Source organism: Pelecanus crispus, chromosome Z (genome assembly GCF_030463565.1).
Source record: "Pelecanus crispus isolate bPelCri1 chromosome Z, bPelCri1.pri, whole genome shotgun sequence".
Classification (NCBI taxonomy): domain Eukaryota; kingdom Metazoa; phylum Chordata; class Aves; order Pelecaniformes; family Pelecanidae; genus Pelecanus; species Pelecanus crispus.
This window is the reverse complement of record NC_134676.1, coordinates 69,149,886-69,164,708: the sequence shown is the minus strand read 5'-3', so window position 1 is coordinate 69,164,708 and position 14,823 is coordinate 69,149,886. Positions and strand designations below refer to the sequence as shown.

At 40.5% G+C, this 14,823-nt stretch overlaps 1 protein-coding gene across 4 annotated transcripts in view; it reads right to left on the bottom strand.

Moving 5' to 3' along the window:
• The window catches only part of SEMA6A (semaphorin 6A), a 62,106-nt gene extending 51,110 nt beyond the window's left edge, over window positions 1-10,996 (bottom strand). For all 4 annotated transcript variants that reach the window (XM_075726116.1, XM_075726118.1, XM_009491613.2 and 1 more), the window contains exons 1-5: window positions 10,897-10,996; window positions 7,765-7,882; window positions 2,574-2,634; window positions 1,032-1,094; window positions 71-172 (exon numbers count right to left, since the gene is read on the bottom strand). In XM_075726116.1, coding sequence (XP_075582231.1) covers window positions 71-172; window positions 1,032-1,094; window positions 2,574-2,634; window positions 7,765-7,882; window positions 10,897-10,996 — 444 coding nt within the window. The remainder of the gene's footprint in view (window positions 1-70; window positions 173-1,031; window positions 1,095-2,573; window positions 2,635-7,764; window positions 7,883-10,896) is intronic.
• Window positions 10,997-14,823: the final 3,827 nt, after the last annotated feature.

Genomic DNA, 14,823 nt, shown 5'->3' with positions numbered 1-14,823 from the left:
GCCAGCATAGTCACAATAAATCCAACAGAAAGACACGGCATAAATGAAATCCCACAAACCGACCACGTACCTTATAGTTCCTGCAAGAAGGGTTGAATGCGTTTGTTCCACAGATAAACAATGTATCCTCATTCCTTTTTAGGAGAACCTTAATAAAATTATGACATTCATCCTGAAGAAAAATAATAAAAAGTATTTCAGCTCCTGCATTTTGGGTGTCTGGTTTTATTTTTATGCCATGATATTTCATTGTCAGGTCTAAAATGAAATTGGCTGGTAGCCACTGTGATATTCTGGGCTTTATTTCAACTATGTTTAACTGACAATGAGCAAGACGCAACTGATTTATATTCTAGTGGTTTAAAAATGGTTACAAAGAACTGAAGATATGATATTCATATTATAGCTCAGATTTTGCTAATTTTCACATATGTGAATTTTGTTTGAATACTGTTGCTTTCCTCAAAAGTGAAAAATCTGATAATCTTCTCATCTATGTTGCTGTAAGACAGTAGCATCACCAATGCAATGTATTGCCATAAAGCATCTGTAACTAGATGAGGAAGCAGAAGCAAAGAATCAAAGAGTCTTCATCTAACTCTGATACCACTTGTGCTAGTCACAAGCTACAGTAGGGTAAAATTGGTGTGAGAAACAGTCCTTCTACAACTGTACACATTCATGCTTTCTGATGCTTTACACAAAACTTCTCAGTAAATTCCTGCAGGAGGATGGACAGCAGCATTTAGCTTTCGAGGCAATGGTAAGCAAAATCAGTACGCTAAGCATTATGTCCAAAATCCCCAGTGCTTCAAGTATTTCAGGATACTGCTGTGGCTCCTGTCGTAATTTTTATCACATTAAAAGTAAACTATTTTTGCAAATTAAAGCCTTAAGTAAGTTGATGGAAAAAACAATTACTGGCAAGATGTGAATGGCATGATCCATTCCACATCGCAGACAGCAGTCCAAGACAATAGTGAAGCAACTAAACTAAAGTGGCAGATGCAGAAGAAAAGAGAATTGCGTACCTTATGTTTTCCCTTCATTCTGCATGTGTCTACATCAGCTTGTCTAGATTTCCATGTCAGTTTCTGCAAGGATCAAGAAAGAAATCAATTAGAGCCCAGAGGTTGTTGTATTTGATTTCAGAAGTCCCTTAGGGGAGACTAGCTGTTGAACATACATTTATTGAAAGCTTTCTGCACCCTTTCTCCATGATTAATTCACCACAACAATGAAAGGAGCATTCACTTAATTTTGTGTTGCCATCTATTCATTAGACTAGAAACCTATCGCCTTTTTTTAAAGCCTAAACCAACGGAATTCAGCAATAGGCCAACTTTCAAAAATATGTGCACTTTTCTTAAAAGTATGAGATGCTGTCTTCTTTTAATTTGATATCGTTCTGCAAATCAGAATAAACATTTATGGACTATAAACCCTAACTGGATTCTAAGTGAAATATGTATTCTGGAAGATGACATTTTAGATCAGCAAAGAAATCAAATTCAGGTAATTCTTGTAACTTCAAGTCACCTAACAGGCTCAGAGAGCCCTCCACGTATCAAGATGCTGCTGACTTTATCTGCTAATACTCTTCCTCCAGAACATTTACAGGTAAATGCCAGTCTGGACTTTTTTGCAGCGAGTTTCAGGAATGGTCAAATGTGGTAGGCTGATTAATGAAAATAAAACTTTATTTAAAAACATATAGCCTAAGATAGTAACACCTTAGACACTATAGCCACGACAGTCCTGACAGTGTTTCCATCAGTAAACTGCGGCACTGTGCATTCATGAAGGGTCCCAAGCTGAAAGAGTAAACATGAATATTCATTTCCATTACAACTGTGTGCCCTCACTTTTTGACAAGTAATTGTTCATAAGCTCATCTTCAGCATCATTCATAGTTATAATGAAACACCCTCCACTCCTACAGAGGAATTAATCCAATTCTCAAATTTGTATGACCTTCTGCTGGACCAAGGCTTTGTTTGGCACATATTACACAATGTGTATGCAATGCAAAGGAGCTGAAGGAAGATTATTTCTAGTATGTTTATGTTAGCATACAACCTGGTAATGCAGACAAAGCTCTTAGTTTGAATGTAACTTGCCATGGAGATACTGTAAATACATCTACAAAGTGATGTTATAATAAGATTTTATTAAGTACTTGCATGAATGAATAAAATTTGTGTCCATGCAAATATGTAAATATTACTTGCTTCTTATGATGAAAGTTTCAGTATACTTAATTGGGATAGTATAGCTGTTACAGAAAAGTGCTGAATATAAATGAATAGATGTTTGACAGACGTTTCACCAGGGACCTCACTATATTTCAGTATGGCTAGCTTATCAGCCCAGCTAAATCACTTATCAGAAATTCAGAGAGGACGTGATTGCTATTCTAGCTTTCCCCAAATATAATTAGCAATGCCATCTTACTTGCTTATTACGGTTTTTACAGCAGCACTGGCAAGTTGTTTGAAACAATGTCATCTTCCTATTTATTTGAAGCTTGTTCTAGTGTCCTTGGTATCTGGTTGATGATAAAAGCTACTTACTTTGCTGAAATAAATTTCTTCTGTATGTGATGTGTCCATATCAACAGTATAAATATGGTCCCTGTAAACAAAGGCAAATGAATGCAAAGTCAAATGGAGCAGTCAGACAGTTCATTTTCTATGAAGAGAACTATCTATCACAAGATAATCCATAATCCATTCAAAAAAAGATCACAGGTCTTACCAGGAAACATAACTGACAGCATCGCCTGCTTCTCCCAGAAAAGCACTTTTATATATAAACTATCTTCCTTCCCATTAAGAGAAAAAGAAAAATGCTACAAAACTTCAAAGCAAGATTCTTTCCCAAAAGCAATTATTTGAACAAATGAGGTTTTGGAAAGGAGATGAGCCTCATTTCATTTCTGCTCTATAGGTCCTACAGCAGATGCCATCATCTAGCATGCAGATGTTTTTGTGTATCCTGAAATCAGCTGCAATAGGCAGCCTTTGCCAGATTCCTGGGCTAGCAGTCACTGTGCCACATTTAGCCATTCAGGGTTAAAAAGAGGTTAATGCTTCTTTCTTTCTTTTTTTTTAAATTATGCGTCTAACCTCAGCTGCGATAATTTGATTGACAACATGGTAGGCAAAAGGCTGGCAGCCACAAACCTATTCCCAGAAATCATTCTTCTCTTCACACACTGGTGGCCAAACTAAACTGTAAAATACTCCTCTGAAAAAAGTTCACATTTGTTGCTTGCGTTTACTTTCCTGCTTTCCTGAGAACCTGTCCCTCTCTACAATTAGCTGCTGATCCCTCTTTGGAAAGAGGAAATAGACTCAGCTACTCAGGTAAAGAGATATTTTCAAACATTCTTCTCCTTGTAAGCTGAGAACAAGGACATCTCTGTATGGAACCTAAAATTTGAAAAAAACCACCAATGCTGTAGTAACCACCACATCAAATTGGGACTGATCATCTCATTTTTCCTTGAAATACACTGTTTTTTTTCAAAATGCAGCAAGCTGTGCAGCTGAAGCATGATCCACAGCATTGGAGAGGCCTGCTGAAAGTAGGATACAGACTGTTTCCATTTCAGAAATCCCTGCTCTCAAGGTTAGCTTCATTTTATTGGGTTTTGGGGAAACAGTGCTAGTCTCTTAATTAAAGCAAACACAAAACACTGCTATAAGAGGAATACGCAACACCTCTCCGACATGGAGAAAAGAGGCAGCATTGCTGTGGGGAACTGGCTTTTAAAAATCTACTGTCTGCTATGGTGCTTGAGGCTGTTTGCTTTGTAAGATGCCAAACTGAGGAGCTGTGGGTTTTCTTCTCCTCCAGACTCTGTCAAACCAGAACTGTCATTTACTTCCAAGATTGGTTTAATGCTTCAGTTTATTATTTGCCTGACTTTACTGGCAGAGCAGTGGTCAGGGTTGGTGCTGGACTAAAATTACCTATTAGCATGATATCAGCTTCATAGATTACTGCACGGTTCCCTTTTTATGTACATCACTCTTTGTTACTGTCACTCCTACTATATAAAAGTGGGAACAAAATCTCTTGAATTGCAAATTAGGTGCGGCTGGAGCTCTGAAAACCTTCTTCCAGCACAGCTCTTGATTTTAATCATCAGTCCTGCTTTCCAGTGGTTATGATTTTTTCTTTTTAAACAAGACAATCAGAGAATACAGTGGTGGTATTCAGAATGAGGCTTGAGTTGTTTAGATCCACTCTCAATAAAACAGCTTTCAGGGGACTGACTTTCTGGTTCAAGAAACAGTTCAAAGAAAACTCAGATGCTAAGTTGTGGGATCATCTGAAAGAGGGTTAGTATCAGGCAAATTACGTATAATTTTCTCATGCCGTACGTTAAATGTAGCTGCTGACAATGTCAGCAGAGAGCGAAAGAGCTGTCAAATTCAGGGGAGGGCTCTCTAACCACAGACAATGCGGGATTGTCCTTGCCCTCCTTTTCCCACTGCTGCCCAACTCCTGCTATCTACTAGCTGTGGTATGCGTACAGCTCGCTGCTAATTAAGTTATTCTAACACAAATTGACTTAATCCTAGAGCTTCCGTTTTTCCCACCTCCAGTCAGCAGAACCAAGTTTTGTTGCCATGGCATAATCTTGTGGAGGAAGGGAATTTAAATAATGCCACCGGCTGTGCATGACCCTTGGCCACTCCGTGCATCGTCTGGCAACGTGTATCCTGATGCTTCGCGGGCTCAATAAACCGTTTTGTACATACACTTGAGGGGTGACAGATAATGTGAATAAAACCTGCCACCGCACAAGACAATGGGAGGAGGAGACATGGCAAACTTAGAAAAGGGTGTGTGTGCGTGGGTGTGGGCGAGTGTGAGAGAGACAGCGAGGGAGTACCCTTCCCACGAGAAAAAAGAAAACAGAGCTGGTCCTTTGCAGACTGCAAGCCAGATATTCAGACAGTGTGGCTTCATAGACTTCGGCTGAGTTATTCTAATTTATACTGGCTGGATATCTCTGCCTGATAATATGAAATAAAGCCTTTCTGAAGCAACACAAAATTTTATTTGATAATAGCTAGTAGAGGAGTCACGTATCCTGTATGACAAAATAAGCAACAGACAGAGAGAAATTCTGTTGTATGCCAGTTGCCCAGTAATAAAGTGTTAGTGGTTCTCAAATCTGAGTTAGTCCTCTCCTGCGCAAGGAAACTGCAAAGTAAATGCTGGATTTTCTAAAACAAGCAAACAAACAAAAAATCCAACCCAAATCCAACAACCCCAAAATAAAAGCACTTAATATGTAATCATTTGTTTTGACTGTTTTTCAGATAACTGGGTACAAACGTAAACTTGGCATGGCTATATTTCAATGTTTTAAAAAAAACAGCATGAAAGCAACATCTGATATGATAGCTAAAAGATCTATGTTAGCTGCAGTTCTCAATGAATCTTGTTACAAAACTCTTTGAGAAACACCTTTGATTGTGTACACATTTGCTTCAGTCTCTAGATTTATTACTATCTCTAAAGGACATGCGGTATTGCAGTTATAAAACTTTCATTCACACTAGTTATCAAAGGATGACTCATTTTCTGAAGTATATTACTTAAAGATAAAAATGACCTTTAAATTTTAACTTGTATCACATAGTCTTCTCAGCCCAGCAGGGATTTTATTCAGTTAAGATGTGAAGGGGGGAAAAGAATATGTCAAAGAGTTTTTGAGTTACCACATGAAAAAAGTGTAAGAAGATTTCTTGGGCTTGTGCAAGTACAAAACAGACCAGGTCTTTATTCTTTTTAGTAAGTCACTAGACCCTAGGACTATATAAGCACTCTCATTGTAGTAAACTGTTTTATACAAATATATAGCCACGCAGTATGTAAGAAGACATATTCACATACCAGTACACATACTATCCCCCAAGTATTAGCATTCTTTATATAATTTGTGCACACAGTGGTTTCATATCCCAAACTGTTTTACTGGGTTTTCCTGCTGTAATACTGGTTGCTTGGGCACTGCGACAGTCTAATCGCGTCAATCTCAGTCTGGGAACAAACGATGAATACAGCAGAGCGAAACCCACAAAGCGGATTTACCACCTTCTCACTGTAAATGACTTCCTAATTTAAAGGAAAACAAATAAGGAAAGCAAAGGAAACTCAGCCATGAAAAGGAGGAAATCCTGCCACCACCTTTCAAACCCTTCAGCCCGCTCCCCTGCCCCGCTCATTATCACACTAAATGCAGCAAAAATACTAAGCCCTGAGCTCAGGCGAAGCACAGGGAGGCCGTGCTGGGGGGCTGCCCACTCTGTGCCCCACAACCAACGCCACCGCAGCTCCTTGTGGAAGGATGCATGCTCTTTGTCTGGGCTTGGTGCAACGGCTTGGCGCGAGTGAGAACGCAGAGCTCTGCCGCCCAGATCCCTTACAAACTGCTGTATGTGAGAAGCCCAAAGAAGCTGCGCTTAGCTGCTAAGGCTGCAATGCCTGGGTAGGTCAACAGGTAGAAGTGTGGTCTTCCTGCAGCCAGGGACACAACTATATAAAAATGGCACTGAGTGACTCTGCTGGTGTAACGCAGTTAATTACTTGGTGCCGAGTGGAGATCGACAGGGAGATCTCCACCAGAGGACACATCTGACCACCCAGAAGATGGGGAGTGGTTGTTTGAGAAGGAAGCCAGGCAGCTCCTGGAGGCTGCCAAGGCTTTGAGGACAGGGCTGGTGGCGAGAGGCTGCCTGTTCAGCAGCTGTTCCCTCTCAGCTCCTGGCCATCCCACCCACCACTTCTCCCATCTGCAGCAACAGCCTGGCTCTATGGCACACGCAGAAGGGAGTGTATTTCTCTGATTGAGGAGAAGGACCAGAAAACCAGCAGGAAACAAGCTGCTACCGGAGGGGCAGCTTGTGGGGAGGTCCCAAACAGGATCTCAGTCCAAGAGCTCCTAAGCTGGACTACGCACCCTTGCTAATCTGGACCCTTCTTGCACTTATCCTGCGTCCATCAGGTAATTCCTACTCTAAGATCATCAACCTCCTTCGCTAACAATAGGCAGGGAGAGGAAGTGTTTATGTCTGATCTGTGCCAGGTTGGCAGCTGTATAAATTTGTAGCTCCACTGAAGCTGATGGTGCCATGCTGAGCTATGTAAACTGAATAGGTGGCTCTATATGCAATTTTTATAAAAATGCATGTGATTGTATCTGCACAGTATAGCTCTCCAAAAAAATCCAGACACCAAATCCAATTTACCTTGCTGAGTATATCAAAAGAACAGCAGCAAACGTTTGCCTCTTTTTTTGTCTTAAGATATTAAAAACATGGCTAAACCAGCAACGTTACAGTTTAATAACTCCTATCCGAACATGCATTTGTGCACCAGCAGAATCATTCTCTAAAATATTTCATTAATGGTGTGCACAAACAAAATTGCAGGATGAAGACGGACTCTCTCCTCAATGGGGCTGAACAATTTCTCTGGCAACTTCCCTCTGACTGGACTCAAATGAAGGCAGAGGTGTGTAGTCCTGAAATGACTGTCTCAGCACCTCACAAAACTGAACCTTAGTTGACTGACTAACAAGGTTCCCAATATGTCTTACTAACAGGCTGCAAAGCTCTCTCTGAGTGTGAGAAAATCCTAAAAATAACGTGCCCAGCAGAGCAGAACTCAGAATACCCCTTGTCTTCTCCTTCCTCCTCTGAAACCAGCAAGGGAGGAGTGGCCAAGCAGGGGACTACTGACCTAGCAGCAACGTAGAGGGTCCTGTTCATGACCATGACCAGCTGGATGTCCAGCCGGTGCCTCTGTGTGGTGTTCCGCCCTGGTTTGTGACCCACAAACACCGGATACTGTCTTGTATCTGTGGGAAGGGAAAAAAAAAAACAGGGTAAAAAGAGAATCACAAACTGAAACTGTGCTAACAGTTGTAGCACTATGGGGCCCAGCTATGGCCAAAATCTGTTGTTTCTGTTCTGCACCAGCACCACAGCCTGGGCTTGGAAGGCATGAGCACAGAGGGCTGGAGAGCTGTTCAAGCTTACAGTCTTTGCAGCTGCAAAGGAGAAAGTCATCACCCTTGTAGAAGACAAAAATTGTGAGTTTTTTTAGAGCGTAAAGCTGTTCTGGAGCTCTTGGCACATAGGTACATGGCACTTTCTCACAGTTTTTCTTTCACTGCTTGCAAAGCTTAAATGCTTGCTCCTGGCTGCCAACGGGTGTCTAGCAGGACAAAGCTGTTTCACAGTGGCCCATCAATCATCACAATGACTGGACTGGTAGTGGTTAAAGCAAAAGACTTGGCTCTCCTTGGTTCAGACTGCTGGCTCCCTAGGTTTCCTACAGGATTGGACTGCCATCGTAGAACAGCTGTGGGGATTTCTGAGAAACAGTGGGAAACCACCACTTGAACTTTATAAAATGGAAGTCACTGCATATTATTTTGGCAACCAGTCTGATACTCCAGTTGTTCTAGCAACTGGACAACAATACTGACTAGAAGGTCTGTGCTGAGCTTATGCTATCAAGAAGTCAGCTTTCCCCCCTACTCTGTCAGTCAGCAAGAGCATTTATTCACTCTATTCCCATGATTTCTTTGGTGAGATCTCAGCATATTCATAGTGTGCTGCTGCTCCCCAGATGATCTGTGTGTACAACGTACAACACTGAACACTTCTGACCAAGGGCCACCTTGCTTTTAGACTTCACATGTATGCGTGATCATGACATCTAGATGCACAAACTAGGGAGCTAGTTAAGTAAACAAAACAACAGTTAGAAGACAGGAGAAGGATAAACCTCTGATGAACATCATCATCAATGCAGAACTGCTGCATGTGCATCTTATACACAGCTGAATAGCATCTAGCTATGCCTGATCCTCTTCCCCATCAATATGCTTTCCCAGAAACCTGGAGCTGTTTGAGGGAGTCTAGTTCTTCAGAAATGCAGCTACTGCTGTAGAGTTTTCAGCTACTGTCCTCTAAAAGTGTTTTCCCTATTAAGCTTGGTCAAAGTATTGATTCACACCATAGCTTCAGCAAAGCAGTTGAGAATGCCGTGTATCAGAAAGCCTGGTGTTAAAACTGTACAGAAATGGGAACTTCCCTGCAAACCAGATACTGAGAACTCCTGGAGAAACAAATTAAGATAGCCCAGGCAGGATTTACGTTCAGAAGCTTAATCCGTCTGACCAAGTCCTACATGCAAAATGCCAAGTTTAACTTTCAAGCTGTTCTCTGTCCAGTACTGCTTCCTCTGTAACTCATGGATCTAGCATGAACTGGGGGGCTTGTATATTCAAGTCCATTTCAGCATGCCATGCCGCAGAAGAAGTTATCCCATGTTCTATTTCGCCAAAAGGATCAAGACTGGCCACTTCTGCATTAGCAAGGATGATTAGCATCACCCTTCTGGAGGGTTAAAATGTTGGTGCTGAAGACCTAGTGTTCACACTAGACATGTTTCAGCACGGTTTGCTTCAGAGCAGTTCTGCCCTATTCTTGTATCCCAGATGCCTATTAGCATTTGGAGGTGTTAGCATCTGGAGCTATTAGCGTCAAGTGCACTCCTGGATTCTGTCTTTCAGCTTGGTCTTACCCAAGAAAGACAAGTTTATGGGTGCCAAGGCCACCTCAAAGCACAGTAAGCAAGGACAATCAAGAGATTCACTTTAAATTCAAATTCCTGACCCAAAATAGGCTTAAACATAAGCCTACTCATTGCTGACTCGCTACTGCTTAGCATATTTTTACAGACCCAGGTGCTATTTTGGTGCTATTGCTTTTAAACATCAGAACCTTTGCGACTTTGGAAGACTTTTCTTTGCAGGAATCATAACTGAGTTGAGGTAGATGTGAAAGAATCAGTTATGCTAAGCCTGACTTGCATGGCGAAATGCACAGGAAGCTCTTCACCTGTTTAGCCAGGAAATCTCAATACTGACTTGCAGCTGTCTGTGTTACCCTAGATTTTGCAGAGTTTGCCAATTAATGCTGGTAAGAAAGAAAAGAGATTCTGTTACAAAAGATTCTTTGTCTTGATTTGGTTTTTAGCTACATTTCCAGCTTAGCAAAAAATGCCTAATGCTAAAGCGGAATCCATCAGAGCTTAAAGAAGTAAGTTCAATTATAGAATCATAGAATTGTTTAGTTCGGAAAAGACCTTTAAGATCATCAAGTCCAACCATCAACCTAACACTACCAACTCCACCACTAAACCAATTTCGGGTAGAGTAATAATTTCATGTTTCCTGGCTTGGTGGCTGGATTATTTTTTAATGAAAGTAAAAATAGAAGAGAATCGTTAAGGTTGGAAAGGATCTCTAAGATCATCAGTCCAACTGTCAACGCAACACCACCATGCCCACTAAACCATGTCCCGAAATGCCCCATCTACTCATTTTTTGAACAACTCCAGGGATGATTAGTTGTATTAGATGAATAAGTTATGTTTTCAGAGCTCAGTTACTTTAGCGTGCTATGCTTGATACTCTGAGGTGCTTCACTGGTTATCCAGAACTGTATTTTCAGAAGTCAGGTGAAGGGCACTTTGATTATGGGGTGGGGTGGGGAGAAGGCTTCCTTCCTTTGCTGCTGGATAGAGCAAGATATTTGGTTTGATTGTGCTCCTGAAGTGTCCCTGTGTTTGAGAAGGAGAAAGGCTATAGTTTTGGAAGATCAAGAAGTTTACCACCCGGTAGTCACCAGTCAATGTGAAAAAGTCATGTTCCTACATTAGTATCTGAGAATGTAAATTGGCTGATCTGGGAGACATCAAGAAAAAACTTCATTCATTGAAACTATAACAAAAAACTGTTGATGTGAAGTCCCCTGAACATTATTAAGCAAGTTAAGTCGTCTGGCCTCTTATACTTACAGTTGCCATGCGAAATACTGATCGGCTCAGAATCTTCTGGGAAACCAGCCCCAGCAAAGTATAGCAGTGTGAAATATAGCAGCAAGGCTTCTGACCTCATAGTAGTTCAGCTGGGAGGCTTCACTTCTTCACTTCACCCTGTGGAAGACAAACAGAGGACTAAGCACCTTCTCTCTATTTAGTTGTAATCACTGCATACAGAAAGCTAATAAGACTCAATGGAAACTAGAGGGAGCTCCCCTTGTCCTCAAGCTTCTTGCCGTACCTGAGGACGTATGTCGTGTTTCTAAGCAGAAACTGCCCTACCAGGCCAGTTTACCTTTAGGCCATCCTCCAGCAGTGCCACATCTTGCTCGAGGACAGACTTATCTGCGAGTCACAAAAACTTTTCTGCCTCAGCTGCTTATAAGCAATAAAGAAACTTCGTCTCCTGCACTGATCAACAGCTGACAAAGAGTTTTTCGGGAAATATTTTGTTTTCCCTTTCTTTGGTTTACATAATTAGATGATGAAATGATGACACACACCATAAATAAAAAAACCACACTACATTATTCTGGTTAAAAAGAGATTAAGGGTTATACTACGGGACTGATTCATACCCTGCAGAGTTGTGAATCAAGTGAAGAAACACTGAGAGAACTTGATGGAGCATGCAGAAGATGTCATTGGGCTTTACCATAAAAATATGTACCCATAAATTTAGGTGCCATAAAACCAATACTCCAACTTGTGATAAAATAATGGAGAACAGAACTGTCTAAAATCAGTGGTTTTTCCCTATGTTCCACTGACGCATACACTCATTCACATTTCATGTACAAAAATATCCCTAAATCTTCAAGATAAAAGGAACCACAGGGGCCTTTGGATACAGTGAAAGAAAACAGCACATTATACAGTAAATAGCTCATAATTCCCAGGCAAATTTCACACAGACGTAGATCTGCAGGGGAAAGCAGTGTAAAAGTGGGGTTTTCTTTTCATCCCTTCCAGAGTTTCAAACCTTTGATGCTGCCTGCCAAAGATTCCTTTTGAACAAAGCTATTTTACAGTAGTCTGTCAGTCATTCAAGATTTACTGTCAGAAAGTCAAACTTCATAACCTACATAGTCTTTGAAACTTAATTTGGCAAACAAAGTGCTAACTTGCCCTTCTGCAACACCATTTAATATTAGATACCTATGTCTCCTTTCTTGATGCCAAAAAAAAGCATTAATAAGTCTTGAGTGTTGCGTTTTCATTTGTAATTTCACAGACACAGCTGATTCCTCATCTTTTACCCAATTGAAAAATGTCACAATAATTAATTTGCCTTATCAGATATTTGCTTTCAAATAATATTTCAGCTCCTATAACAGGATTGGAATAGGACTCTGTTGCAGGGCGATATAGTCCATAAGGACTAATGAATTATTATACTCTCTGTTTGCCTATTATTATTCAAGCACACAAATTGGAAACTTGGCTGATTCTCTATTTCTATTAACAAAATAACTGACAGACCGAGTTAGACTGAGACTAGAAAAAATAAAATTTAATGTAAGGCAATGACTGATACCTTAACTGAACAAAGTGTCAGATGGATGGCAAAGGATAAAAATAGCAAGAACAAATGCAACACAATGCAGACACTATCTGTCTATTATACCTTATGTGAGAATGCATACTAGAAGATAGTACATACAAGCCCCAAGAGAAGCATTTCCATCTAGCACTGGTCAGGCCGATAGCTGTGCATGATTACTGACACAGCCATGTCTGCCTGCAGACACTTTCTTTACCTGTTTCCTCCATTTGTCTCTTTAATCACCTCTTACATTTTCTCTTGACTGTTAGCTCTCTAGGGCAGGAACTGTTTCTTTCTATTTGTTTCCGTGCCCAGTGAAACATCATTTGGGGCCCTTAGGAATGCCCAAAGTAGAAACAAGCAGCAGAAGTAAATATAATACTTGGAAACAGTTTCCCTCAAATGGTTTGAATTAGAAGTAAGATATACACAGTAAAGAGGTTAATTTATTTCTCTCTACACAATTTTTTGAAATGTAATTTTGCCGCTTTAAGAATTTTGCCCCTGTAAGTACACTGCAAAGTGACAAAACGAAGTGCATTATCTTAATACACAAATAGAATGAAATTCTTTCCTCCTTGAGATTGTTACAGTCCAGTGCGGAAGTCTTTTCTGAAACACACATGAGGAGCAACAGTTTAACAGGAAGAAACTTACCAAGCAATCCAATTCTTCCCCTTAAACCTTATTCATCAGTTTCAGTATCAGTCTGCAGGCTGACAATTCAAACCACTTGGCTCACAGTGAGACTCCAGAGCATAAGAATAGCTGCTTTCTGTTACTCTCTATCAGCACATCATCCACTATCTAACAATGTGCGTACGCTATGAGGAAAGCATTACGGTACTGCAGACATATCACTGCCTCTCCACTTTAAAGCTTGAAAAACTTTTCCCATGGGCGATTCTGCACCATCATTCCCTGCTTCTCATTCAGACATGTGTACCGCTCCATGTAAATATATACGGGAGACAGCTTCCAGGAAAATGAACAACGCCCAGCATGCTTACTTTGTCATTTTATGTACATGTTATCGGGCTAGATCTTTTTTCTTTCACGTGAAAAGAATTAACAGACAAATTAACTAACATATTGCCTTCTAACAAAGACTAGATTAGTAGGTTTTTAAGTATATTAAATTATCTGTCATTCTTAAGGGTGGCTTCTGAGGAAGAAAAGAGGGAGAAGAGAGGAAAAAAGCATAATTCTCTGTTGCTCTAGTGCTAACATAGTTGTTCAAATTCATACACAGTAAATGCAAAATGTCTACTTTGATCTGTCAACGATTCGAGTGGACTACACATCTGTATCAATGCCTGTGCCAATAAAGTAACATTGAGTAGGTCTCAAGCTGCATCCAAAGACAGTTTTTTAATAGGAGGTAATTATTCAAACATAACATTACTTTTGCTGTTCTTACAGTGGTGGAAAGAGCCGTACAGTTTCAGTGGAATTTCAGAAAAGTGCTGATTCGAGAAGGTCACACTTATTTTTAGTACAAATTTCTTTTTCAGCAAATACTCAGCCCTGGTTGGGCTCCTGGGAGTGATGCAAAATGTTCTCACTTGCAACTGTGCTGAAACTACTTTCTAATCAAAAGTGCTTGTGAACGCAGTGTCTGATGAAGCATGAGTGGCTAGACAATGATGCCAAGCAAGTACAGGCACCGTCTCCAAATAAAAGCTTTGCAAACATCAACGGAGAGATCTTCAGTCAATGTAGACCACTGCAGTTCACTCTGGCCTGCATCAAGCCATACTGGTTGAGAGAGAGCTGGCTCTGAGAACTCCAGCTGTCCCTGTTCAAAACACGGTTATCGCTCCTGCTGAAGGAAGCTAGTGGTGACAAGAAGAGTGAGTTTTGCTGGTGTTCTTTTATTAGCAGATGTGCTAATAAAATACAGCCTTGCAGATGTTTAAGAGCATGTTTTATAATCTATGTCTAATGCAATGACTTGTAGCCATTGAGTTGGTGCAGTAGGTCGGATTTCTTCCAAGCTTCGAAAAAAACCCAACTAATCTGCTTCTTGCCTGCATAAGATGAATGCAAATATAACTTTATGCAAGATACTTTGGTGCTCTGATTCTTCTTTCTTAAGTTGATGGTTTCAAATACCTATGTAAGATGACTTGTGCTGGTTAATTCTGTCTTCCCTCCTTTTTGTCATATTATGATTAAGTATAAATAAACCATATGATCTCTTAATGTATACAGAAATCAAAATTTTGCCTTCCGAGATGGAGTAAGTTTTTCTGCTTGTACACTGCAGCCCAAAGATGAACCACCTCTAAGTAAGACATTTGGATACTAGTGAAATATAGTTGCTATTACTATTGTATTTACTCGCTCAACGCCTA